The sequence below is a fragment of the Marmota monax genome, unplaced genomic scaffold, assembly GCF_021218885.2.
Source record: "Marmota monax isolate L192 unplaced genomic scaffold, Marmota_monax_Labrador192_F-V1.1 WCK01_AAM20220418_F8-fsc00205, whole genome shotgun sequence".
Classification (NCBI taxonomy): Eukaryota; Metazoa; Chordata; class Mammalia; order Rodentia; family Sciuridae; genus Marmota; species Marmota monax.
In genome coordinates, this window is record NW_026692417.1 from 2,871,461 (window position 1) to 2,899,406 (window position 27,946).

Genomic DNA, 27,946 nt, shown 5'->3' on the forward strand with positions numbered 1-27,946 from the left:
AGCCACTGCACGTGGGAGGTGCCTGGAGAGCAGGCTTGGGCCCTGCCTCACACGCCCCCCTCTCCCTGGGTCACCTGGGAGTGCCAGCAGCAATTTGGAAGTTTGCTGAGCTTGAGAAGTCTTTGGGGAGGGCTTGCTCTGAGCACACCCCTTTCCCTCCCCCAGGGTTGAGGGAAACATGGGACCAGCCCTGTCCCAGCCTGTCCTCATTGGCTGGCATGAGGCAGAGGGGGCTTTAAAAAGGCGACTGTGTCTAGGCTGGGGACTGGAGCCTGTGCTACTGGAAGGCTGGGTGCCCTCCTCCAGCTGGCACCATGCAGCTCTCTCTAGCCCTGTGTCTCGTATGCCTGCTGGTGCACACAGCCTTCCATGTGGTGGAGGGTCAGGGATGGCAGGCCTTCAAGAATGACGCCACGGAAATCATCCCTGAGCTCGGAGAGTACCCTGAGCCCCCGCCAGAACTGGAGAACAAGACCATGAACCGGGCGGAGAACGGAGGGAGGCCTCCCCACCACCCCTTTGAGGCCAAAGGTATGGGGTGGAGGAGAGAAATGGTAGCCTAAGGGTCTTGGGGGTGGATCTGGGAAGATTTTAGAATCCTCTCTTTGGAGGCTTTGGAGACTGAGGTAGAAGTCAGCCATAGGTGCTGGGAGGCTTGCCTGGAGACAGGGGAAGGGTTGCCATTCCCCACCCCCATCCCAGCCTCAGTGTACCGGCAGGGCTGGTCATGAGAGCCAAGGGCAGGGAGGGAGGAGGCTGGGATGGAGAGTTAGGACAGATTTAGGGGTTCCAAAAATGGCTCAAATAATCCTCTCCTGAGAATTCAGGAGTCAGGTCCAGCTGCTGGCACCAAGGAGGGGTAGTGGCACCTGCTGGATGCCAGACACTGGCTGCACACATCCATCTCGTGGAAGTCCCAGGAGGTGAACTCCCAGCTTGAGGGCAAAGAAACCGAAGCTCCAAAAATTAAGTCACAGCCTAGCAGAACTGAGATTCGAATCCAGTTTGATGCAAACCCAAGACAGTCCTGGTCGGGGAGAGTGGGGATGTGGGTGGGGACTGAGACCCCTCTTCTTTTGAAGCAGTGGGAAAGGGAAGCTACAGAGGCCCCCTTCAGCGCCACTTGCCCAGAGGTCTGGCACTTGAAGGAAGGGGAATTGTAGGTGCAGTTTTAGCATCTGACATGGGTGGCAGCTGAGTCCAGGTCCTGGAGGAGAGGCCGTATCCCCTGTGCAGCAGTGGACATAGGTGGCACCATCTGTCCCAGGCCTTTGCCCCAGACAAGTTTTGCCTTATTCCTGGGGAGGGAGCCTGACCCTATGAGAAGGCAATGGGCCTGGAGGAGGCTGAATTGGGGTTCCTGGTCAGGTCTGCAAGAGAAGCGGGGTAGGATGGGGCTGCACAGCTGGCTCTGCACCTGGCAGGGATGGCTGGGGTAGGGGCTGGAATGACGTTTCAGAGGGCCTCACTGCTCTCTGGCTGCTTTCCATGTGCCAGAGGGGCCCACTGCCCAGGCTGCTGCTGCCTGCCACCCTTCCCTGCCTCACAGCCTGCAGGGCTTGTGGGTAAAGGGACCCTATGGGAGGCCAACCAGGGTTTGTATCTTCTAAAATGAGAGAGGGGGACAAAACACCCTCCTCCTCAACTCCCCACATATACAGTCAGCCGAGCTTAAATGACTGCTTACAGGGATGTAGGGGACCCTGAATACAAGAAGCCCACTTCCCTGGGATCCCAAGAAAGGTCACAGCCCCTGAGGAAGCCAAGCACTCAAAACAAAGTCTTGCTTTGCAGAGGAAATGCCTGACCTTGGGGCACTATTGGAAAGCCCCCAAACACCTCTTTCCTGGGCAAATAGGTCACCCCCACACAACACCCCTGAAGGTGTTGGTGAAGATACCAAACCAGGCCAGAACCAAGAAAGCCAGCCACAGGAGGTGGCAAAGTCCCACATATCCCCTGCTGGGCTTGTTCTCCAGGGTCTGGGACAGGACCCTCTCTAGTCTGGGTCACAGGATTCTTTTTTTTATCTTTTTGTGTCAAAATGGAACTGACCCTATGAAACCTTTGGGGGTGGACAGGTGCTCACATGAGGACCAGCTGTTCAAAAAGCTCTCACCCATCTAAACCTACAGTGGGTCAAGGTGTACACAGAGGTCCAGGCCAGGTCCCAGCAGGTTTCCTCCCACCCAGGGAGCAGGTTTGTATCATGATTAGGTGTCTATCAAGTGACCCAGAACAAGAGATGTGCCCAGCAGAGAGCCAGGTATACAGAAAGTGCTTAATCAATGTTTGTGGCAGCTGAAGGTATAGGCTTTGGGTCACAGCTCTCTCCTTCTCTGGTAATTTGTAAAAATCAGCCCTCTGGACCCTCTCCTCCAGCTCAGTCTCCCATGGATGCCTGAACAAATTGCTTCCACCCAAGAAGGAGCCAAAAGGTGCTGAGCCCCTAAAGAGGGGAGTCAGGAGGCCCACTCTGTCTTTTGGGCAAGTTCTTGTCTCTCTCTGGATCTCAGTGTCCTCATTGGTAATGAGGGGGTTGGACATACTGCCTTTGGTTCCTTTCAAGTCTAATGAATTCTTATCCTGACCACCTGCCCTTCTATCCCTCTCCTCCCTAGCAGCTGTCCTGATTTATTGCCTTCAATTAACCTCTACTCCTTTCTCCATCTCCTGTTCAACCCTCCCAAGTGGCTGGAAAAGGAATTTAGGAGAAGACAGAACCATGCAGAAGGTGTGGCTAGTACTTACCCTGTTCAGGTCAGGGACCCTGCCACACAGGTGTGGCTTAAATAAAATCAGAAGAGGGCCTTTAGGAGGATAATAATAATACACAATGACAGTCAACATGTCCAGCTCTCCCCATGGGCTGCACAAATGGTATTCTGTGCATTCTATATGTAGTGGATTGATACACTGAATCCCAGGACAACCCCTTTTACAGACTGAAAGAGGAAAGGTAAAGTAAGTTGCCCAAGATCACTGGTGTAGTTAAGTGATGGTGCCTTGGTCGGATCCAGCAGTCACTTGCTCCAAGGAGAGCCCCAGATCTTCCCATCAGCTCCAGGAGTATCTGGGGCCTTCCTATCATAGGTGCACAGGTGCAAAATCCTCTGGAGGGGGCAGGAGAGGCAGGTTGGGAAAGTGGAGGCCGGGTGGAGAGAGCCGGACCGCGGCCCTGACGCGCGCTTCTCTCTGCAGACGTGTCCGAGTACAGCTGCCGGGAGCTGCACTTCACCCGCTACGTGACGGACGGGCCGTGCCGCAGCGCCAAACCGGTCACCGAGCTGGTGTGCTCGGGCCAGTGTGGCCCCGCGCGCCTGCTGCCCAATGCCATCGGCCGCGGCAAGTGGTGGCGCCCGAGCGGGCCAGACTTTCGCTGCATCCCCGACCGCTATCGCGCCCAGCGGGTGCAGCTGCTGTGTCCCGGCGGCGCGGCACCGCGCTCGCGCAAAGTGCGCCTGGTGGCCTCTTGCAAGTGCAAGCGCCTCACCCGCTTCCACAACCAGTCGGAGCTCAAGGACTTCGGGCCCGAGACCGCGCGGCCGCAGAAGGGTCGGAAGCCCAGGCCCAGCGCCCGGGGCGCCAAAGCCAACCAGGCGGAGCTGGAGAACGCCTACTAGAGCCCGCCCGCCGCCCCTGCCGGCGCCGCGACCAGGCACACCCTGTTCATGCCCCCCGAGCGTGGTTCGATTGTTTGTATTTCATTTTTAAATGCCTGTAACTAGGGCAGGGAGCCGAAACCTCCCAGGCAGTGCGGAACCCCGGGTGCCCGCAAAGTCCCCCTCGCCCGCCCCTCCAGCGGGTCCCCCAAGGCAGGGGAGGGAGCCGAGAGTCAGACACTGAGCCACGCAGCCCTGCCCACCGGGGCCGCCTACCTTTGCTGGTCCGATTCAGAGGAGGCAGGAATGGAAGCTTTTTTTTTTTTTTTTTTTTAACCACCCCGGGGCTTTAGGGAGCAGTGGGGAGTGTGGAAAGGTTGGGGACTGGTTCAGAGAGTTCGATAAAATTCCCCCTCCACCTCTCTACCCACCAGAAAGCCTGTGTGTGCCAAGAACACAGGACTAGATATGGTTTCTAGTCTTGGATCTGCCATTAACTCGCAGTGTGACCTTGGACTACAGGATTCTCTTTGGGGACTTCAATAATCTCTTTGTAAAATGGGGGTGAGGTTGGGATTAGTATCTCCAGAACTATGTACTGTAACATGATCCCAAGTGCCCTTTGAATGGGCAGGCGGTGGCAAAAGAGAAGAAGTGGGGGGGGGGGGGATTGGATTCATTCAGTGCCAATGCAACTTTCCAAATTCAGAGTTGTGTTGCTCTGGTCTGACAGCCCACATAGAAAACAATCAGGAAAAGAGAGTGTCTATTTATGGTTGACAAATTTCTGCAAGAAGCTGTGCTGCTTGACAGCTTGGCCTCCCCAGATATTTGACTACCTCTGCCTGGTCCATCTCAAAGAAAGAAGAGGTAGAGAAGAAGAGGGTCCCAGAGATGGTGAGAGAGACAGAGAGCCCACCCCCATTCCCAAAGAGCAGCGTCCCCCACTTGCCCCATTGCCACAATTTAAAGTCACCTTCTACAGAGAAGTTCAAGGTTAGAGGACCAGAAGAGAGCAGCCACCACCCATCGAAGACCAGCATGTCCCTTCCCAGGCATCTCCTGCTGCCCACCACTCACAGACATATTTCTGTCTAGAAAATAGTTTCTTACCGCTCCCACCTGTGATGGTTTATCTTACATTAAAGGAATATTATTGGGGGGCGGGTAACGAGTGCTGTACATACGCTGGGAAATTACAAAGCATAAGAGCTGCCACCCACAAATCTTTTTTTGAAAATCATTTCCAGACCCCTCTTACTTTCTGTATAGTTTTTAATTGTTAAAGGAAAAAAAAAAAGAAAATCTTAAACAGAAGCATATGCCATGTGAAAGCCTGTCGGGCTGGTTGTTTTGCAATCCTTCCACGTGGGATTTGTCCTTAAGAATGAAAGTAGTAGTTTTTAAAGAGTTAAGTTACATATTTATTTTCTCGTTTAAGTTATTTATGCAAAAGTTTGTCTTGTAGAGTGACAAAGTTAATATTGCTTTATAAAATACCAGTCTGTTCTTTCAGAGTCCAGAGGCATTGTTAATAAAGACAATGAATCCTTACCCAGAGGATGTGGTCTCATTTTGTCAACCACATACAATGTCATTTCTGTCAGGTAACACCCTTCTCATGGTCACAAGGCCCAAACCTTGTGAGGCACCTTTGACTGTTCTTTGGTGGCTCTTGTGGCAATTATGTTCTTCCTTTGAAAAGTCATGTTTGTTTCTTCCTTTCCAAACCTACACCTCATCCCTCACTGGGTCATTGTCATAACCTCATCATGGTCTCTCCCTTGAGCAGCCTGCCCTCCACACTGTCTTCCAAAAATGCTGTTCTCACTCCCGTGCCCAATCCTTCAACAGCTCCTCTTCCCAGGATTAAGTGTGGGCTCTCAGTTTGATGTGTCGGGTCTTCCTCCGCTTGATTCCCATCCCCCACTCTGCCAAGTGTCCCTCCCGACTCCAAATGGCCACACTGATCCCAGCCTCCTTAGTTCACAGTCTCTACTTACTACCCCAAGAATTCCTACTCTTTAGAGTTCATATTACATGTGACCTCTTCTCTGAACCTTCCAGAGATATTCCAGTCTCTGGTGAGCCTCTCTCCTCTGATGTCCCAGCCCCTTTGTCCACGCCACTACTTTGGTTTCTAATTCTAGGCCTTCCATTGGACATTCTTGCCCTGGCTATCCTGGCCAAGTGCTCCTTAGTGCTGAGATAAACACAAAGGCAGGTACACCCCAGGGCCAATTCACAAGAAGCTCAGTGGAGCTTTCTTTTCCAAATGTGGATTTTCTGCTTCCAGTAAGATCTTCAAAAGAAGAGATAATGTCTGACATCTCCTTCAAAGGCTTGTCCTCCTGTGGTGCTTTCTAGTGCTGCATACTTCCTGGGACTCAGTAAATGCTCTATGATTGCAATAAGGAGGGATGGTCAACTGCAAAGTTTTCAATCAAGTCCAGCCTGTCTTGGGGAACCCCACCACCCAAAGTAAGCTCTAGTCCTTCTTCATGGCTTTTCCAGTTTAACTACCAACAACTCCATATAAATTATTTATCAGCATCAGCAATGGAGACATTGTCTGGCCTCAAGAGGCAGTGTGGTACAGTGGGCAGGGACACAGCCTCTGCAGCCAGGTTTGTGTTTGAGGAGACTGAGGCACCAAGGGGCTAATTGTTTCCCTGCAGCAGACCTGGGCTCATTTCCTGGCTCCCACACTCACTCAAGGTGCTCAGAGTCTGGTGGGTTGTGGGTGAGTAGTCAGTTCACATAACAGGCTTAGTATTAAGTGCCCACAGGAAACTAGGAAGAGGAGCAAGTAGGAGCTGGGAGTGGAGTCAAATACTGTCAGTCATGACTGGAGAAGGGGCAATGAATGTCAAGGAGAAAGAGGCTGGTCCCTGTAAAGGTAGCATGGACTCCTTTGGGAAAGACTGATTTTTTTTTTTTTTTACCGTTCTCTTACCCTATTTCCAATTTCCCTATAATCATCTGGAGTGCCTGATGGGGTGTTGCCTGTTAAAGAGGTCAGAATTGGCAGTCATCAGCTGTAGGTAGGAGAAGAAGCATCCTTGGGTGTGGGGGGGGGGAGAGCAGGAAAGGGAGGCGGACAGGTGAAAGACCCAGACCACAAACCTGCCCTGCCTCAAGACACCCTGAGGGCCTATCTTGTCTTCACGTATAATGCAGAGGCAGGAAAGATCAGTAGAGGGAGTAGAAGAAAGAAGAGGGTTCAGATGGACAGGAGAAGAGGAAAACCAACCCCTCGTGAAGTCCACAGACCAGTGCTGGAAGAGAGGTGGGTGTTAGATGGCATTATGATTTGGAATGGTTAAGTATGTCCCAACCACCGAGGCTTCATGTGCTGTAATTTAATCCCTGTTGTGAGGTGTTAAAGTGTAGAAATTGCCAGGAGTAGTGGGGCACACCTGTAGTCTTAGTGGCTCAGTGGGCTGAGGCAAGAGGGTTGCAAGTTCAAAGCCAGCCTCAGAAACTTAGCGAGGCCCTAAGTAACTCAGGGAAACCCTATTTTAAATAAAATATTTAAAAAGGCTTGGGATATGGCTCAGTGGTTAAGCACCCCCGGGTTCAATCCCTGGTACAAAAAAAAAAAAAAAAGGTAGAAACTTAATCCAACTCTAGTGTTTATCAGTGGGGTTTTGAGGAAGTGACTGGGGTTAGGTAAAGTTCCTAGGATGGATCCCCATGATTGCATTCTGGTGACTACATAACAAGGGGAAAAGAGACATACATGCACACTTAATCTCACGTCATGTGATAAACCTCCTCAATACTGCCAGCGAGAAAGCCACCATCAGATTCGCCCCCCGCCTTGGGCCTCCAGAATCATGAACCAAAACAGACCTCTTTTCATTGGAATGTATCAAGTCTGGATGATGTTATTAGTAACAGAAAACAGACAAAGATGGATAACAAATAAATGTATACCATAAGATCTGCGAATGAAAATTCTATAAATAAAAATACAGCTAGCCAGTGAGCAGATAGAGCCCTGCAGTGGCCAGGCCAGGCCCCGCTGAGGAGGTGGCATTTGAGCTGAGAGCTAAATGCAGTGAGGCATTGATGGACCCTATGAAGCCCAATGTGCAGAGAGAGAGAGAGAAAACAGCAAGTACAAAAGCCCTGAAGGCATGTACGGGGAGGGGAAGGGACACCGCTAATTGCCTTGGGTGTCTTTCAGACGTCTCCATGCCAAGGTTGCTAACCGGTGATCTGGAAGCCAGAGTAGTAATTATAATTATAGAGGGGAGATGTGTGCGTGCGTGCTTATCTGTGTGTGTGTGTGTGTTTGTGTGCACTTGTGTAAGACTCTCTGTATGTTCTCCTGATCCTGGCCCTGTAGATTAAAGGCCCCAGAGAGGCCCAATGTGCATATTATTAATGACATTGCTAGGAAGACCTTTTCCTTAAAGCTTTTGTTTGCATAAGGAAGGCTGTCAGCGTTGGGCAGATAGATGTATTACAACAAGAAAACCGATGCCCTTGAATTCCTTCTAGGACACACCTATACCCTGAGATTCATAGGCAGTTGTAGGAAACCCTGTCGCTCCCATTTCGGATGCCTACCAAATCCAGGCTGGGATGGAGCTGAGGGTTTGCTGGTCCGGGAAGGTGCATGAACGTATTGCTTGTTCCTTCCTGCTGCAGCTCTACCCCAGACATCAAAATATATCTAGATGGGCCTGGGATGTAGCTCAGTGGCAAAGCATCTGCCTTGCATTTGCAAAGCCCTGGGTTCGACCCCCCAGTTCCAAACAAACAAGCAAACAAAATATATCTAGATGGATTGAGCCAAGCCCAAGGGCCAGGGGTGGGGAAGGATAGGTGGTATGTGTGTGTGTGTGTGTGGGGGAGATCCACAGGCTAAGAAGGCATCTAGAAATGAACTTCTTTGTGGAAAGATTCTTGTTTCTCTGGGTAAGAACACTGTCAGCAGTGAGCAAGCTCAAGTCACATCACCCGCTGCAAACCCCCTTTGAGACAACTTGGTATCAATCTGCTCTTGAATTTGCACCTAGTCTCACTCCCGTGGTGGGTGGCGGTGTGCATGTGCACGTGCAGGTGGTTATCAGATGTCCAAGAATGGTTTTGATGTCCAAGGCACTGAACCATGGAGGTCTAGAAGTCACATTGGGTCAGAAAGGAAGCCACTTCTGAACAAGACAGAGCCCCATATCTCCAGGGACACCACACAAGAGTCCAAGACCTTGCCTCAGCTCTGTCCAGAAGCCAAAAGAAGCTCAAGTAGGCAGGGTTTTCTCTATGCATTCACCTTTGGGGTCCCCTGAGATCTTTCTCCAGCCCTCTTCCATCTGGGGGAGCTATGAGGGAGTATACAGGCTGGCTTAGAATCTCTGCTGCCAACCCCCTCCTTTGGTGGACCTTTCTTTGCTTTTTTTTTTATGGTCCTGGAGATAAAACCCAGGGCCTCCTATAGGCTAGGCAAGTGCTCTACCATGGGGCTACATCCCCAGCCTCTGTTTCTTTCTTTCTTTTTAAATGTATTCTTAGTTGTTGATGGATCTTTATTTTATTCATTTATATGTGGTACTGAGAATTGAACCCAGTGCCTCACACATGTGAAGCAAGCACTCAACAACTGAGCCACAACCCAAGCCCTCTTCTTTTTTTAGTATAAAACCAATAGAACATCGTAGATAAAGTTCTCTTTGTCTTTCTTGTGTTCCCCTCCCTCTCCGTGTGTTTCCTTCTCTCTCTAGAGGCAACAATCCATGTTTTTATGCTTTTGTAAAACAAATATGTCATTTATAAACAAATACAAATGTGTGTTTTGAAATTCTATATACATTTTGTCATACTGTACATTTTCTGAATCTCACCTTTTTTTACTCAAAATTGTGCTTTAAGATCTAGTCATATTGGAACTGGACTCAGTAGCACATGCCTGTAATCCCAGAGATTCAGGAGGCTGAGGCAGAAGGATCACAAGTTCCAAGCCAGCCTCAACAACTTAGGGAGGCTCTAAGTAGCTTAGTGAGACCCTGTCTCAAAAAGGGCTAGGAATTTAGGTCAGTAGTAAATTGTTCCTGTGTTAAATCCGTAGCGCAAAATATAGATAGATAGGTAGATAGACATATTAGACTATTTTAAACTATTAAGCAGTATTATATTTTATGACTATACCCCTATTTGTTTCTCCTTTTTCTACTGATGCTTTTCACCATCACAAGCAATGCTGTAAGGAAGATGCCTGCATTGGTTCCATCATATAATACAGGCCAGGGTTTCTTCAAGATACAGAGGAGTGAGTGTTTGCTATGGTTTCAATGTCCCCACCAAAACTCATGTTGAAATCCAGTTTCCATCGTGAGGTATTAAAAGATGGGACCTTTAAGAGGTGATTAGATTAATTCATTCACAGATTAGTATATTATTGTGGGAGTGGCTTTGTTATGCAAGCAAGCTGACTCTGGTATGTTTGCATTGTCTTGCCATGTGATACCCTCCACAATGTTCTAATCTAGCAGGAAGCCCCTCACCAGAAGCCACGTAGATGCCAACACCATGCTTTTGGACTTCCAGAGCTGTGTGCCAAAATATATCTCTGTAGTTATAAACTACCCAGCTTCAGGTATTTTGTTATAGCAACAGAAAATGTTGTCTAGGACAGTGTTCTAATATAAAAATCATGTTACTTCCTTGCTCAAATTCCTCTCTGGTTCCTCTAAACTCATCAGTTTATATGAATTAGTTCTGCTTTCTGCCTACCTGTCCATCTACACATTCGACTACTGATCTCCTTAGAACTTTATTCTCTGGAATATTGTATTTCCTTTTTTTTTTTTTTTTGCAGGGGGCGGGGTACCAGGGATTGAACTCAGGGGCACTCAGCCACTGAGCCACATCCCTAGCCCTATTTTGTATTTTATTAGAGACAGGGTCTCACTGATTTGCTAAGTGCCTCGCTAAATTGCTGAGACTGGCTCTGAACTCACAATCCTCCCGTCTCTGCCTCCCGAGTCGCTGAGATTATAGGCGTGAGCCACCATGCCCGGCTTACGATATTTTATTTCTTTTAATTTCCAAATAACTCCGGTGGTTTTAAACAAAGGCCTTCAGGAATCATTTGGTCCAGTCTTTGCCTGAAGATTCCGCTTCTTGCTCTGGCAGCCCCCACCCCTCCTGGCTCCCACCCTCCACCCTCCCTGTCCTCTGTTGTCCTTTTGCACAGTCTCATTAGTCTTCCTGGGACCCCTTCATGCCCCACATCTCTAGCTAAGGAAGTCCTTTCCACTTTCAAGTCCTACCTTATCCCATGCCTTCTTACAGGACAGACAGACCACCATACCCTGTACTGACTGCACTGGACTGCCACACGCCCAAAACTCCCCTCTGGACTGTGAACAGGACCCCATCTCTGCACATTGTCGCCTCAGTGCTTCTGCACAGAGCTTGGCAAGAGTCAGGGCTCCATTAATGTTTGTTGAATTAGTGAGTGTTAGGCTGGTAGGGTGTGATTTGAGCCACAGAATGAAAAAGCCCAGCTCCCTTCCAGTTCAGCAACCAGCTGAAGAGCCCTGGACAACTTTTCAAAAGCACTTCTCTTATTGAAGTCCCTCTGTACCTTTGCAACATCCTCAGTGGGGGAACTGGGCCCCTCCTAAGAAAGAAGTCCATGGGCCAGATGCAATGGTGCACGCCTATAATCCCAGCAGCTCAAGAGGCTGCGGAAGAAGGATTGCAAGTTCAAAGCCAGCCTCAGCAACTCAGTGAGACCCTGTCTCTAAATAAAATATGAAAAAGGCTCAGTGGTTGAGCCGCCCTGGGTTCAATCCCTGGTACCAAAAAAAAAAAAAAAAAAAAAAAAACAACCTCAAGGTTGTTTACCTAGGACATTATCAAGTGCCCAAATGACAGATATCTCTATCACTTGGCCCACAATTTGGTGTTGTGGTGTTAGGTTATTTCTATGTCTGAAGAAAACAGCTCCCTGTGACTAAAGAAATAAATGATATCATTTTTCATTCATGCAACCAGATTCCCCGGTACAAAGGCTCCCTGGGGAGGAACGCCCGGACAGAGCGGCTCCTCGGGGCTATTTACATCTGTCCGTTTCTCTAATCTCTAACCTCCCTTCCTCTGTCTGCTTCCTTCCCGCTGCTGGAGCCTGCTACTTACAGGGAGGGTGTCGGAGCCGGAGCCATCGAGCGTGCCTCCGAGATGGGGGAGGGTGTTGGCCCAGTGACATTTTTTTTTTCCTTTCCTTTTTTCTTAGAAACCAGCCTCAATTTAAGATAATGACTCTCCTCACTCGCCCGTGATCGCTATTTGTAGGGACTTATTTTTCCCTAGTCAATTTGGCTAAGACAAGTTGAATCTAAAAGGGACTGTTTTCTAAAAATGCTACGGGACACTTTGCAGGAACTGGCCCAAGGAACATCTTCTAGGTCACAGGCTCTTTGACAGTCTGGATGCCCCCTCTTCTTAAAGGAGACCTGGAGAGGAAACAGACTCCCCAGGCTTTTATGATGGCATCAGGATGGCTCTTTAAACTGTCATTGAAACCTGGGGTGACAAAGGCCCTCAGGAATCATTTGGTCCAGTCTTTGCCTGAAGATTCCGCTTCTTGCTCTGGCAGCCCCCACCCCTCTCTGGCTCCCACCCTCCACCCTCCCTGTCCTCTGTTAGTTCCTCGAAAGCACCAGGCTCCCAGATGATGGCAGCGCTGGTCCCCTCTGCCTGGAGCACCCTTCCTGCATTCTCTGCCATCTGATCCCAGTTCCCATGTCACCCCCTCCCAAGATGCCTTCTCTGACCACCCAGGCTAAAACAGGACCCTGTGTTCTCTCTCCCAGCTTTGTCACAATTTGTCAAGTTGGAACGCGTCATACCATGTTATATTTGTGTCGTGTCATGTCTGCGTCGGCTGCTCAGTCATAAGCTCTATGAGTCAAGCTTGTCCAGAGCTGGCTTGTTCCTGAGGTCTGAGACCACAGAGCCGCCTGGCACGTACCAGGTGCTCAGTAAACGCTGGAGAAATGAATGAACCAGCAAGTGGCAGAGGGGAGACTGGTCGCTCGGCTACTGCCACTGAGGGTGTCATTTAAATTCCTGGATCACAAACACTTTGGTTCCTTAGTTCCCTGCAGATCTATCCCTTGGAAGGGGGTGAGGGTTGCCCTCCCCTTCATCCTAGGCCTGGAAAACTGTTTTAAACTCTCCTGTGGCTCTTGGCCTCTTTCTGCACAAGGTACTTTCCCTCCCTCCTTCCCTCAATATTTCCCTTTTATCCAACTGTCACCCCTTCATTAGAGACTTTGTCTTACTAACACAATTCACACAATCCCTTTAAAATGTTTCCTGGGCCTCTCTTGCCGTCTGGGGAGACGAGGCACACATTCCAAGTCAGTGTGGGACCCATTCATGCTGCTCTACTTCTGCTTGGCTGACCAGCTGGGCCCCTCCACCTCCTCAGGAGCCCCAACTGGGCCCTAGAATTCCCAAGACTCCTCTGTGGACCCCCACCTGCATGCATCCACCCACCACCACCACCACCCTGTGCCTCGTTTCTGTCTTCTGTCCATCTGCCTAATGTCTATGAATCCATTCATGTCTCTCTGGAACTTGCCTCTGGTTCTGCCACCATCTCCATAGTCCTGGCCTCTCATGTCCTGGCCAGTCCTCTCATGTCCTCAGGAGCTACTGCTAGAGAGGTGGCATTCAGGAAGGGAGCAACTCTCCTCTGTACTGAAGCCGTTACACCACTCTGAGGTTTAATGTACCTCAGAGTCACCTGGGAAGCTTGTTAAAATGTCAGATTCCCAGTCCTCACCCCAGTAAGATTCTAATTCTGTAACTCTGGATTGGGGACCAGGAAGTTGCATTTTTAGTACAAAAAATACAAGGAGTGATTCTGATGCAGCAGTCCACTGTATTGGTTGGCTTTTTGGGGGGAGGGGTGTGCCTGGGATTGAACTCTGGGACACTGGACCACTGAGCCACATCCCAGCCCTATTTTGTATTTTATTTAGAGACAGGGTCTCACTGAGTTGCTTAGTGCCTCGTCATTGCTGAGGCTGGCTTTGAACCCATGATCCTCCTGTCTCAGCCTCCGGAGCCACTGGGGTTACAGGCATGCACCACTGTACCCTCATTGGTTGGCTTTTGACTGGGACCAACCTCTTGTTTCAAAGTTTGCCTGACTCTTTTTCTTTATTTTTTGGAAAGGGAGGGTACTGGGATTGAACCGAGGGGCACTCAACCACTAAGCCACATCCCCAACCCTATTTTGTATTTTTATTTAGAGACAGGGTCTCACAGAGCTGCTTAATGCCTCACTTTTGCTGAGGCTGGCTTTGAACTCCAGAGCTGCTGGGATTACAGGTATGCGCCACAGGGCTGGGTTTTGTGTGTGTGTGTGTGTGTGTGTGTGTGTGTGTGTTGCTGGGGATTGAACTCAGGGCCTTATGCATGTGAGGCAAGTGCTCTACCAACTGAGCTATAACCCTAGCCCTTGTCTGACTCTTGTATTCAGGAAAATTCTTCCTCATCTAGCAGAAATGTAAAGGACTTTTACACGATTTAGTAACAATGTTTTCTTATCGAAATATTTAGAAGCCACTGAAGGTCATATTCTGCTTTTGTCAGAGGCCCCAAAGCCCAGGCTATGGGATTTAAGTCCCCACAGTCCCTGAGGGTGGACCCAGGGAGAAGGCCGTGTAGAGTTCAAGTGTGGAATCCTGCCAAAGACCTGGCCTGGACTGAGATGCCCAAAGAAGCCCTAAGAAAATCTCCTTGTCTTCCTGGGAGTGCCGAGCAGCGCTGAGCAACGCCTCCGAGGAGGCACCATCTGGGAACTGCCCAGTGGAGGTGGGTGGGCCCAGACCCACAGGAGGGACTCGGGCCTCACCATGCAGTCCCTCACTGAGGACCTCCCATGTGGATCTCCTGAGGAGCTGCAGTGGGAAGCCGACTCTCCCCTAGCTGGCCAGTGAGGAGATGGTGTCCTGGAAGCACCTTGGGCCTGATTGGCTGGGGAGGTGGGGATGTTGGGGTGGGGACAGCCAGCCTCAAGGCGACTTTAGGATGCTGGCGAAGGGGCTGGAACTAGGACAGGAGCCACATCACGCTGGCTCCCACCAAGCTAGACCTTGCCAGCTTTAACATCTGCCCCCAATCCCTGCCTGGTCCCCCAAGGCATGGGGTTTTAGATCCACGGCTCAGGACACCAGGAGAGGGACAGAAGCCTCCATGTCGCTCTAGTTTTTCTTGGCCAGGTGGTGGGAATTTGGCAAGGCCTGGGCTTCTCCCAGGGGTGGCGGTTGCTGGATGGGATGCTCAGTTATCTCCTGACTTGGGCCTGTTTTGGGAACAAGGACCATGCCTGTGCTGGCCACACCCTAGCAGATGGTACTTTATTTAATAGCTAGTGCTATTGTTTTATTTTAAAATACAGAGCAAATAAACCCACCCACAACCTTATCCTTCCCCATTAACACAAGCACTGCTTCCATTTAGGTGTAATTCCTTCCAGTCTTGTTTCCTCATGTGTGCATATGTGTGTGTGTGTGTGTGTGTGTGTGTGTCCCCGAGCACACGCGCCTGTGTGTGTACTAGGTCCATAGAGTTTTGTATTCTATATAACAATATGAGCACTTCCCATATTTTTGTAGCATCTTCATGACCCTCTTTCCTAATGGTTGCCTAGAAGTCCGGCCATGATGTCTCTAAGGATCACCTGCTGTCTGCAGACCCACCCATCATCACGCTAAGTTATACCCTGGTACCGGGAGTCTGCTCCAGGAACCCAGCCCTGTTCAAGTCCCAAATCCCGACCCTCTCAATCTAGTTCCTTGCTCCCCACTTCTCCCTGCTCTAAACTTTTTGCTCTGCCTCCCAATGTGTGACACACTTGTCACTTCCCCAGATCTGGCAACTTAGATAATGCCTACTTCAAGACTGGAAAAACCTGCATTACCATCCATTTGTGCAGTTCCTAGTCTATTATAAAATGAAGCTATCCCTAAAGATCACCAGCTATTTTAATGTTTACATTGAACAAATTAATATTCTTATCAGTCAATAATGTGGTACAACATCCTTAAGAAACTCACAAGAAAAAGATAAATTCCTAAGATTCACTGGGTGGTATCAGTGGCCCAGAGGTGGGACACAGAGTCAAGGCCAAGTGACAGACTCTCTCTTTCTTTTGGATTCCTCAGAGTATGCAAATACATTTGAAAATATAGCAGCACTCTAAATTTGAGACCCACTGAGGTGAGACCTGAGACAGTGGCCCTCTCAACCACCCTCTACCCTCGCACACAACTCAGAACACAAATCCAGAGGACTTCTCTAGAACAGAGGCCTATCCTATCAGGCTGAGGATATCACCCATCCTCAGATCTGAGAGGCCTTGTTGCTTGGAGTGCCATGCCACGATCCTACCCCAGCTGATGGGATCCTGCTCCGGGGTCAAGCCCCTTGGCTGGTACAAAAGGGCTTCTGGAACATCTGATGGTTTCTAATATTTTTGCTATTAAAAATGTAGTAGGGGGGCTGGGGATGTGGCTCAAGTGGTAGCGTGCTCGCCTAGCATGCGTGAGGCACCGGATTCGATTCTCAGCACCACATAAAAATAAAATAAAGATATTGTGTCCACCTAAAACTAAAAAAAAAATAAATAAATATTTTTTAAAAAAATGTAGTAGGTAGGATTCTCTGACCTAGACAGTCCCTTTCTATTCTCTCTGCTCATCCCTACTGGAGAGGGAGCTTTGAACATCATAAACCACTAAAGTGACACATTGAGAAACTGCTCTAACCAGAGGCTGATTACCTCAAGGGTCCTCCACTTAGAGAATAGGAGGATGCAGGGCAGGTGGTTATGTCCACCTTGAGCACAAAAGTCACAAGAGAAATTCAGATTTGCTGGCTTCTGACCAAAGGGGATGAGGTTGGTTTTCTGAGAGAAGGTGGTCAAACAAGGAAGGAGGACAGGGAAAGGGAAACAGAGATTTCTGGACATCAGGAAGCTGTTTTCTAGAAGGTAACCCAATGAAAATGGCAGAAATCTTCTGCATCCTGGATGAGTGTAGAAGGTTCTTGCTGGTGGTGAACTGAGTTTGTATCATTTCAGGACACTGAGAGGCATAAGACAGTCGTGAACACCTTTGCTTAAAAAGAATTTTCTGCATTTAGGATTATTTATTTTCCTGGGAGGAAGACATTTCTGAGGCTCTTAACAGATATTGCTCGATTCCTTTCCAGAAGATAGGTACCACTTTACAATCTGTGACCCAAATAGGCCAAGAGAGGATCCAATTTCTGGCACATATTAATAAGCAATAAATAAATGTCTGACAGCAGGCAGAATGGGACCTCCTCCGGGCTGTGAAGACAGCAGTACTTTTGCTGGAGGGAGAACACTCAGATCTTTAACCCTGGGGGCCACTTTAAGTACATTTGCAAGGGATTTAGGTCATTAGTAGATGTTGCCAAACTGAATCGATAAATGGATATGGCAAAGGCTGCCTGCAAATTTGAGAGCTGGAGCGGATGGGGTGGGAGCCTCTGCGATCCTGCAAGGCCTAGACATAGGAGTGTGATCCTCATGGCAGGAATTAACTCAGGGCTGCCATCAGAAGGCTCTGCAGCCCTGATCTCTACCATCAGTGGCTCCTTCCAGATTCAAATTGCTGAGGGCCTCATGGCTGTAGCTGACGTTGGGGTGGGAGGAGTTAGAACCCATAGCCCCATTGGAACTGCATGGGACACGAGAAAGAGATCATTTGCTCAAAGAAAACTGGACTGTGGGCAAAAGGAGCCACTTGACATTAGCCATTAGCTAAGCTGCAAAATCTTTGGCACTGGGATGGGTTAGCAAAGAAGAGCCACAGGCCAAATCTGCCTTTTTTTTTTTTTTTAGCTCATGAGCTCAGGGTGGTTATACAGATGAATATTTGTCATTGATTTAATCATAAGGATTACAAACTTTGAATCCCAATTAAATGATACATTCTCCAAAATTTTCCATTCTTCTCTGTAGTAAACCTGCATTACCAAATATTGTGCCCACTCATTATTAATTATTATTATTATTTGGCACCAGGGATTGAACCCTGAAGGACTTAACCACTGAACTACATCCCCAGCCCTTTTTAATATTTTATTTAGAGACAGGGTCTCTCTGAGTTGCTTATTGCTTCGCTAAGTTGCTAAGGCTGGCTTTGAACTCGAAATCCTCCTGCCTGAGCCTTCTGAGCCTCTGGGATTACAGGTGTGTGCCACGGCACCGGCAATTATGATTATATTTAAAGTTCTGTCAATAAAAAAGTTTTGTGGAAATTTATTTAGGCTTTGGTACCAAGTACCTATTTAACATCATCAATTCTGCCTCTTGGCCTGCAGACCTCAAATATATACCACCTGATTCTACAGGAAAAAAATTTCTGCCCCTTAATTGAGGGCAGTGCTTCTCAAATTTTGGTGATTATAGAATCAACTATAGAGTTGTTAAAACTTGGGCCCTAGTTCCAGAGATTCTAGTTCAGTAGGTTAAACATAGACTTGCCATAATGACCTGTCAATTCCACTCATATTCCCAAGGGATTTGAAGAAATAATTCCACACGAAAGCTTGTATAACAACACTCACAGCAGCATATATGTATAAGAGTCAAATAATGTGCTGTCATTGGTGACTGTGTGTTCACATATGGTATATCCACACAATAGAATATTATTCAGTCATAGGATGAAATAAAATATTGCTAGATCCCCAACATGGGTGAGCCTTGAAAACATGAGTCTAAGCGAAAGCATCCTGTCACCAAAGGACATATATGATAAAATTTTAGTTATATGAAATATCCAGAAGAGGCAGAAGGTAGACTAGGTGTTGCCAGGAAAGTAGGGGCACAGAGAATGACTGGGAATGGGTGTGGCTTTCTTTGTAGGCCACAAAAATGTTCTTGAATTAGCAGTGATAGTTGCACAATCTTATGAATAAACTAAAACCACTAAATTGTACATTTTTAAACAGTGAATTTTATAATATGTGAATTATCTCTCAGCAAGAAAATAAGAAAAATACACAACCCGTGGCATCTGACATAATCTGGAACTAGTTCTTAGAACATGATTTTGCCCTGATGTAGAATGTAGAGGCAAATATCACTATTATTAGAATAGCATTATTAAGTGACTAGACCAGCATGAAAGAGAGCATTGGGCTTCTGTGGGAGTGTCTGAAAATGTCCCTAAGGTTTTACATCTTACCTTTCAGGTAAATTCTTGTAAATGTTCTTGTAATAGTGTTCTATTAAATTAAGAAAAAAAAAACCCTCAAAATTTACATCAATGTGTATCAGAAGTGTTTAAGATATTCACAAATCCATCAGGTTCTTGGTCAGTTTAAGCTGTTAAAAAATGGATTAAACCAGGCACGGTGGTGAACATCTGTGATCTCAGTGGCTCAGGAGGCTGAGGCCAGAAGATTGGGAGTTCAAAGCCAGCCTCAGTAAAAATGAGGCACTAAGCAATTCAGTGAGACCCTGTCTCTAAATAATAATATAAAATAGGGATGTGGCTCAGTGGTCAAGTGCCCCTGAGTTCAATCCCCGGTACAAAAAAAAAAGTGGATTAAGGGTGTAAGGGAGCTGAGAGACTCTCCTTGAGACCCAGAGATCAAGCAGACAGGGACCAGGCTTGGCAACAGTCCAATTCTGGGCACAGGTATCAGATTCCACTGGGGATGGGCCCAGGACCTGCAGCAGCAACCCCTAAAAGGTGTTGGCTCTTGGCTTGCTTCATCATGATCTCCCCAGAATCAGGGAACTCTATGGGTGCCTCCCACTTCCCCTTGCTTTCTGCTTAGAACTCATGGTGCCTCTCAGTGCCCAGTGGAGCTTAGGTGGTAGCCTTGATCCTTAGTGTTGAAGAGCCCTGAGAAGGTGAGTTTTGTTTCCTTCAGGGGAAGACGGGTATGACAGAGTGAGAATCATCAAATACAGGAAGTATATTCAAAAGGTACCCACTGGCCAAAAAGCATGGAAAGCGACCGTTGCATTGTAGCCTTTGAATCTGTAATTTCACTTCTAAGAGTTGCTCTAAAATAATCGGAGTCAGGAAGTGTAATGGCTTGGATAAGTAAGAGTCCCCCAAAGGCCATGTGTTAAAGGTTTGGTCACTAGCCCATGATGCTGTTGGGAAGGATGGAACTTTTAAAAGGTGGAGCCTAATGGGAGGAATTCAAGTCACTGGAGGAGTGACCTTGACAGGGATGTTGGAACCCCAGCCCCTTCCTCTCTTTCTATTCCCAGCCATGAAGTGAGTATCTTTCTCTGCCATGTGTTCCCCACCACTAGGTACTACCTCGCCACAGGCCCAAAGGCAACAGAGCCAAGCAACTACGGGCACAGGAATATCTGAAACTGTGACCTAAAATAAACCCTTTATCGTTATGAAGTTCATTATCTCAGGGTTTTTTTTTTTTTTTATACCAAGGATTGAACCCAGGAGTGCTTAACCACTGAGCTACATCCACAAACCCACACCCGCTTTTCTTTTGAGACCAGGTCTTGCTAAGTTTCTTAGGGCATCACTGAGTTTCTGAAGCTGGCCTCACTTGTAATCCTCCTGCCTCAGCTTCCCAAATTGCTGGGATTACATACATGCACCACCATGCCTACAGAATTGTTTTCTTGACACTTTCATATTTTTACAGCTTTGCTGAAGATCATTATTTTGTAAAAATATTAAATAAAAAAGAAGAGTGACTGCTGCTTCTTTGAGTAGAATTAAATCTTTTCACTGTCATCTCTCTTAAATATTTTTTCTCTGAAGTGCTTGCCTAACATGCATGAAGCCCTGGGTTTGATCATTAGCACACACAGCAACACCAAAAAAAAGAAAAAAAAAAAAGAATCAATAAAGAAGGGAGAAAAAAAAGAAAAGAAATTTTCTCGTCGAAGTCAAGGAAAAAAACAGAAACGTGGCTATTAACTATTAAGACCAAACTGTGTCAGTAAGTTAAGTACTTGCTTTCTGCTTAGAAAGGCTGAACACCATGGGGCTCTTGAATCAATGACAGGCTATTTTGACTGGCTGACTTATCAAAAAATGAATGAGACAAGAAACAATCTAATACCTCATGGGAAGAATTTATAGCACTTTTTGTGTCTGTGATCAGAATGACTGCGGATGTGGTGAAGTCAGAATGTGTATCAGCAGCCACAAAATAGATTTGGGTTTTTGTCTTGCAAAATTTATCTGAACTTCGTGGCTCTATTCACACAGCCCAGAGATTAAGTCATCACCTCGGGGAAGGCTTCAGGGAGGCTAAATTAGAGAGAGAACATGCAATGTAGTGTCCAACTTGCAGGGGGTGCTGAAGAAATGATGGAATACAATTCCCTCATGGTTAGTTGGTGCTGGAAAGAATCAAAGCTGGAAAGCACAGAAGGGTTAGAGAAAAAGGGGTCCTGAATGACAACTGGTTCTTCAAATATCTAAGGAGAAGGCTGAACCAGAGTCTGTTGCCATACTTTTTATGCTTTAATGAGAAGGCTTATTCTGGGTATGCATCTGTATTAGGCTATTTTTTGTTGCCTTATCAAAATACCTGAGGCTAGGTGCTTTATAAGTAAAGAGATTGTTTAGCTCACAATTTTGGAGGTCCAAGAGCACGTCACCAGCTTCTGCTCAGTTCTAGTGGGGGCCTCTGGTTAGATCACAATATGGTGGATGGCATCGTGATTGGAGCATGTGCAAGAGGGAAAGATCACATGGTGAGCCTTAAAGCCAGAGGGAATCGGGGCCAATCCTACCCTTTTTTATAATAACCAGTTACTGTGGAAACCAACTGGATTTCCATGAGAATTACCTTGCAGAGGGCACAGCCCCAGTGACCTAACCACCTTCAACTAAGCCCTACCTCTTACACCTACAACTGAGCCCTACCTCAGTAGCCCCACACTGAGGATCAAACTTCCAGTACAAAGACCTTTTGGGGTCACACTCAACTGTATTCAAAACATAGCATCATCTGGTCCTTTTTTATGGGCCTCAGTGTCTGAAAAAAAGTGGTTCAGGAAGAACCAACCAATGTTTTGCTTCCCAGGAGTAGTGCTTTCTGCAGCTCCTTGGTCCAGCCTACCCCAAGATGCCTCCAAACCCACCAATACATGTGAGTTGCTTTATAGCTGCTCTTTATTTTTTGAAAGGAAGAATTTTTGGTGACCAGCATTACATACACCTGACAAGACCTCAAGATTGAGGGGGCCTGGGACTCTGACTGGCCTCAGTATCTGCCTGATTATTATTCCAGAATCCCAGACACTAATTCTGTTGTTATTCTGCTCATAAACTTTCCATGACTCCTAGCCACCAACCAAATAAGATCCAAATCTGGAATCAGGCATTTCTGGATCTAACACTGCAATTCTACACTGCATTTGTGTGTGTGTGTGTGTGTGTGTGTGTGTGTGGTGCTGGGGATTGAACCTGGGGCCTTATGCATGCGAAGCAAGCACTCTACCAACTAAGCTGTATCCCCAGCCCTACATTGTACCTTTTTTCAATGTCTATTACCTGGAGTTAGTGCAGAATCCAGAGGTTAAGGATTTATCTCATTGCAGACACCAGCACAAGTTTGGGAATCCCTAGGCCACTTGCATGTCTGATCAATTGGCTACAAATTTGAGGATTCACACAACCCCCTCACGTTTGCTAATTTGCTAGGAACCGACACTAGCTCAGCAGGTCCTTCATCTCATGCAGGATAGAAATCAAACACAGCTACCAAAGAGAGGGTTGGTAAGAATTGCACTGATTGACATAGCAAGGTGGCTGCCCCATGGGCAAGTAACAAAGAGATCAGGGGGTGAACAACATGTATACCTTTCAGGGCTAGAAAGGAACATATTCATAAGCTATGTTGCAATCTCTTATTGCACCTGCTCCGATTTGCACAGTCCAAAGTGAGACTAAAATTGTGTTAGGTCTGCCTGCTGAGGGTATCCTTTAGCATGTAAGTGCATTTAAATGGGGGTCTCTGACACTTTCAGGCAAGCACATGTGGTCCAGTCTACCTGCACTGGTTCCATGCTCTCCTGCTGTTTGTCTCAAATAATGGATGTAGTTGGGAACGATCCTACCGTTCATCTGAAGCATTGGGCATGCAGATCTGTTAACAGTCACTGATTTAAACTTTAACCCTATATTCCTGCCTCAGGATGACTCACAGAACAGTAAGTGCTTTACTTACTGTTATAGTTTATTATCATAAGGGTATAAATCAGGACCGGCCAAGGGAAGGGATCCATATGCCAGGTCTGGAAGGACAGAGCTTCCATGTCTTGTCCCCATAGGATCAGGATGCATTACCCTCCTAGAACATCGAAGGACGTTCAACTGAGCTTTGCTATCCATGGTTTTTATTGGGGTTTCATCACATAGGTGTAATTGATAGAACCATTATTCATGTGACTGAACTCTATCTTCAACCTCCTGCCTTCCCTGAAAGTTCGGCCGATTTATCATGGGCTTCACAGGCCCAACCCTCTAATCACATGATTGGTTTTTCTGATGGCTGAAACTTTTTAGGGGCCCATCCATAAAGTCAGCTGGTTAGCATTAACTCAGGTGTGGCTCTAGGGGCTCACTGGAAATAACAAAGACATATCACTTGGGAAATCCCAAGGTAAGTTGGAATTTTGAAAAGCTCCCTCCCAGAAACCTAGGATAAGGACCAGGGAAAGTCGTTTTGTATAAGAGCTAGTCTACCTTTAAAACTTTGTGCTGCAAGCTCCTCTCCACAGGCTCTTGGCTCAGGTCAGACAGACTTTATCTATAAAGTCAGACAGTGGGCCAAATTGGGCTCCTGAGTCATAGTTTGCCAATACCTTTTAAAAAGGTGCCCAATTATTTTGTGTGTGTTTGTGTATGAGAGTGAGAGAGAGAGAGAGAGAGAGAGAGAGAGAGAGAGAGAGAGAGAGACTAACTAATTCAAAGACATCCAATAACTTGGGACAGCTTTCTAGCAACTTTATCAATCATTGTTTCTCTAAGTATCCACCTATACTAGGACCTTTTGTGAAGTTTTTAAAAACACACCGGACTCTTCTGCATATTAAAGTTTGAGAGCCCCAGTATAGAACTCCAGCACAGAGGCTGATCATTTACAACCAGAACAAAGAGGGAGAACCCCCCCACATGCTGCCCCATTCTGCACCTTGGTGGCTAATGATAGCACCTGACACAGGGCCAGAAGCTGAAGTCCTCCCTGAAGAATGTTCAGCAAGGCTGAGGCCTTCCTTGAGGACTCACCATTGAGTTGCATGGAAAGCCTTGTCCCAAGAGCAAGGTATGAGGACAGGAAGCAAGTGGGAGGGAGATATTGACCATCCAGCAACTGTATTTATCCTTTTGGAGGTCCCTGATCCCTCTGAGAACCTGATTAAAGTTGGGTCTTTTCTTACACATGGGGCGTGGGCATGGACGACTGGGTCCCACGACCATCAAGAAAAAGGGATGAGCCAGGACACGGTGGCTGGCCGACATCTGTAATCCCAGCTACTTGGAAGGCTGAGGCAGGAGGATTGCAATTTCAACGCCAGCCTCAGAAACTTAATGAGATTCTGTCTCAAAATAATAATAATTAAAAAAATAGAAAATACTGGGGATGTAACTCAGTAGTAAAGCACCCCAGGATTCAACCTCCCAAAAAGAGAGAGAAAAGGAAGAAGCTGGTGCCCCAGCCAGACCGTGGCCCAACAAGTCCCTCCCATTGGCCTCAATATGAGCAAAGGATGATAAAAGTTAGAAAGAGGCTCAACTATGAAAGCTGCAGGTCATAAGAAGTAGAGGTTGGCTTGAGCTCAGCCTCCGCCCAGGGATCCCTCGCTCTCCTAGAACCTGCAGTGGCCTCTCAGGCCTGCTGTTTAATGAATGGGGAGATTCTTTTTCCCTCCCTTTGAGATATTCCAGGCTTTTCCAGAGCCCACCAGGAATTTAAATAAGCACCCAACAGGGATGGCGAGACTCCATAACTAAAATAAACTTAAATAATATCCCAGAAAATTTTAAATTGTGTATTTAGGAATTGGAATGTATGAGGCAGGGTTTTCTCTTCCTCTATTATAGCTTTCACAAATAATAAAGCTCCCCAGGCTAAAGTTAGAGTCGACATATAGTTTACACCAGAAAATATTCGGTTAGGTATCAATTTGGAATGCACGTACTTCCAGTGTCAGATCCTCGCCGTGACCACAAGCTCCTTAAAGCCAAAGCCCAGAGCAGGAAGGCTCCTGTGTGGTCCAAATCCTCAGGAAGGGAGGGAAGTTGAATGTATTGAATGTTTACCATCAACCTGGCCCACAGCTCCCGCCCTCTTACAACCAACCTCCTCACCGCCAAACGGTGAAATGGGTTTTATTAGCTTCATTTTATGGTTGGGGAAACTGAGGTTTGGAATGGACAAGTAATTCGCCCAAGATCTTGAGGGAATAAAACCATTAGCTGAAAGCCAATTTAGTTAGTGATTTATTTGCCTAATGGCCTCTTTGCATTTTTCAACATCCTCATTTTCCTGAGTCTTTGGAGTACTCTAATGGCTTTATGAAAAGCACAGCTAAGGAAATATATATATATATATATATATATATATACACACACATATATGTATATATGCATACATATAAATATATATTATATATGTATACATACACACACACATTTTTTTTTTGTATCAGGGATTGAACCCAGAGGTGCTTAACCACTGAGCTCCATCTCCAACCCTTCTTATATTTTATTTTGAGACAGGGTCTTGGTAAGTTGCTTAGAGTCTTGCTAAATTGCTGAGGCTGGCTTTGAACTTGCAATCCTCCTGCCTCCGCCTTCTAAGCCACTGTGATTACAGGTGTGCACCACCATGCCCGGCTGGGATATATTTTTAAAAGTTGTCTGCTAATTGCTCATCAAGGCACCCAAGTCCCACTGCTAGTGAGTAGAGCTGGGATTCCCACCCAGTCTGGTCAGATTGCCTCGCCCACGACCTTGTGCTGTCCTCCTTCAAGGAGAGGAGGAAGCCAAGATTGGCCTTGGAATTTGACAAGGCTGAAGGTGGGACCAGAGGCAGAGGCTGAGCATCCACACACGAAGACCCCCCTTCCACGTGCCTTCCCAAGAGGAGGGGCGGCCTGAGCCAGGCGGAGGAGGCAGGGGTGTGGCCTGCACCCTCTCTGACTAGACTTCTCTTTTGCCTATTGAGGCACCTGAGTAAATGCTCGAGGCAGAGGTCCCCAAATGTTGGGGCAGGGATCCTTTGCATCAGATCCCAGGTGTTTGTTGCTCACAGCACAAAGATGCTCAGGCTGCCCTCAAGGCCAAATGGACCCAAGTCTCCCAGGGCAGGAGCCCCCCAGCAGTATTAGAACCTATTCGCTGGGTGCTTCTTCTAGACCTTACCATCCCAGGGTGGGGGTCGGGTCTGGATGTCCCACCTCACCTCCCTATACCCCTCCCTGGCTCTTGGGACTCAAATCAAGGTGTAGGTTAAGGGAAAAAGCTGCTTTCTCTGTGGGGTGCCCTACCTCACCCATCTAGTCCTGTCCCCATTTTACAGGTAGTGAACATGGCTGCCCAGGGACTCCCATTTGATGAGGTCCCATCATCCCTTCCCAATAGAGGACCATCTCCTGCTGGGAAGATGCACAGCCCTGCTAGATCAACAAGCTACCCTGGCTTCCCAGGAGTTAATGCTGTTCCTCGAACACAACCAGCCTGAGGTGCTGCCCTCTGTCCCCCCACACCCGGTGCTCCTGCTGGCCCACTGTCCTCCAGCTTCGCCAGCCGCCCGTGCCCACGCTTCCCCAGCTGCACTTGGGAGCCCTGCTCAGGCTTCTTTTCAGTCTTGTGTCTCTGCTAGGTGACCTCAGGGAGATCACTTAATCACTCTGAGCCTCATTGTCCCCTCCAAAAATAGAAATGAAGATGCTCACCCTAGAAGGAAATGATGAGGATTAAACAGATCTCTACCCACCCACTCCCAGAACAGCCCGAGCTTTGCATTAAAGTATGTGCATGCATAATTGTTTAATGTTCATCTCTTGCCGGATCTCGGGAAATCCTAGGACCAGCTCTGTGTACATAGCCCGGAGTCTAATGAGGGGGCTGGCACTGAATGGATACTCAAGGGTCCCTTGGGAATCAATGAGATGTGGATGGGCAGGGACAGGAAAAGAGTCTGTTGTCAATGAGTCCTAATTGCCTCCTTTACTTCCCTAAAATAATTCCAGGCAACCTCTGAAGAATGTACTGTATTTTCTTACCCGTCATGTAACAACATTATTCATGCAATTTCCTTAAAATGAGGATCACTGCCACACACTCACTGGCCTTCTTGGTGGCCTTCTGGTAGGGACAGGTGTGGCTTCCTTGGTAGGTCAGGAGAAGCATAAATACCAGAACCTTGAGGGTTGGGCTCCCAGCAGAACAAGATGGCACACTGTCTCAGCGCACTGTGGCTGCAGAACAAATCACCCCAAAATTGAAAGAATAAGACAAGAGCCATTTTGCTAGGCTGGCAGATTTAGAAGGTAAAGAATTTGACCAGGGCCCACAGGGTGGCTTGTCTGTGCTCTACAAAGCCCAGGGCTTCATTTGGGATGTTTCAAACAGCTGGAAATGGCTAGAAAGGCCAGGGTCTGAGATCATCTGGTGGCTTCTTCTCTCATGTCTGGTACCTGCACTAGGATGGCTCAGTGGGGACTGTCAACCAGAGTGTGTCCACATGGCTTCTCCATGTCCTGAGCTTCCTTACCGCTCAGGAGACTTGAGCTTGCATGAAGGCTCAGGGCTGCAAGGTTAGTTTCCGCGTCCCAGCTAAAAAGGCAGAAGAAGCTGATTGACCTATAATGGCCTAGACTTGGAAGTCACATCGTGTGTCACTTCTCTGTAGTCTATTGATGGAAGCATTCAGGAGCTTACAGATACTGAAGGAATGAGGACAAGAACCCATGTCTCAACTGGGAAATTATCAAAGAATTTGTGATTGTGTTTTAAAACTATCACTGTCACCCAATTCTAAACAATTGTGGGGAAAAAAGGAAAAAAAAAAGTTACTGTCACTACAGTTGATTACAGTTGCACGTGCTGGAACCTGGGACAGCATCTGGTACAGGAGGAGGGCTCCAGAGTGATGAGCCAAGTCCCAGGCTCCTGGCTGATGCTGCCACTCACTCATGGTGTGTGCCTTAAGCAAGTCCCTGCCAACCTTCTCGACCTGGGGAGAAAGATGAGAAAATTTGGAATAGCTTGAATTCAAATAGGAATGAGTTTGGCTGAAATTTTAAATCAAATTAAATTTGCTGC

The 27,946-nt window shown here is 47.4% G+C and overlaps 1 protein-coding gene across 1 annotated transcript; it reads left to right on the plus strand.

Annotated features, from left to right (window-relative positions):
• Window positions 1–214: 214 nt before the first annotated feature.
• Sost (sclerostin) lies at window positions 215–5,116 on the plus strand. The gene is made up of 2 exons (XM_046442850.2): window positions 215–531; window positions 3,202–5,116. The coding sequence occupies exons 1-2, from the start codon at window positions 315–317 to the stop codon at window positions 3,621–3,623; spliced, it is 639 nt and encodes a 212-aa protein (XP_046298806.1). The 5' UTR covers window positions 215–314; the 3' UTR covers window positions 3,624–5,116.
• The last annotated feature ends 22,830 nt before the right edge of the window (window positions 5,117–27,946 follow it).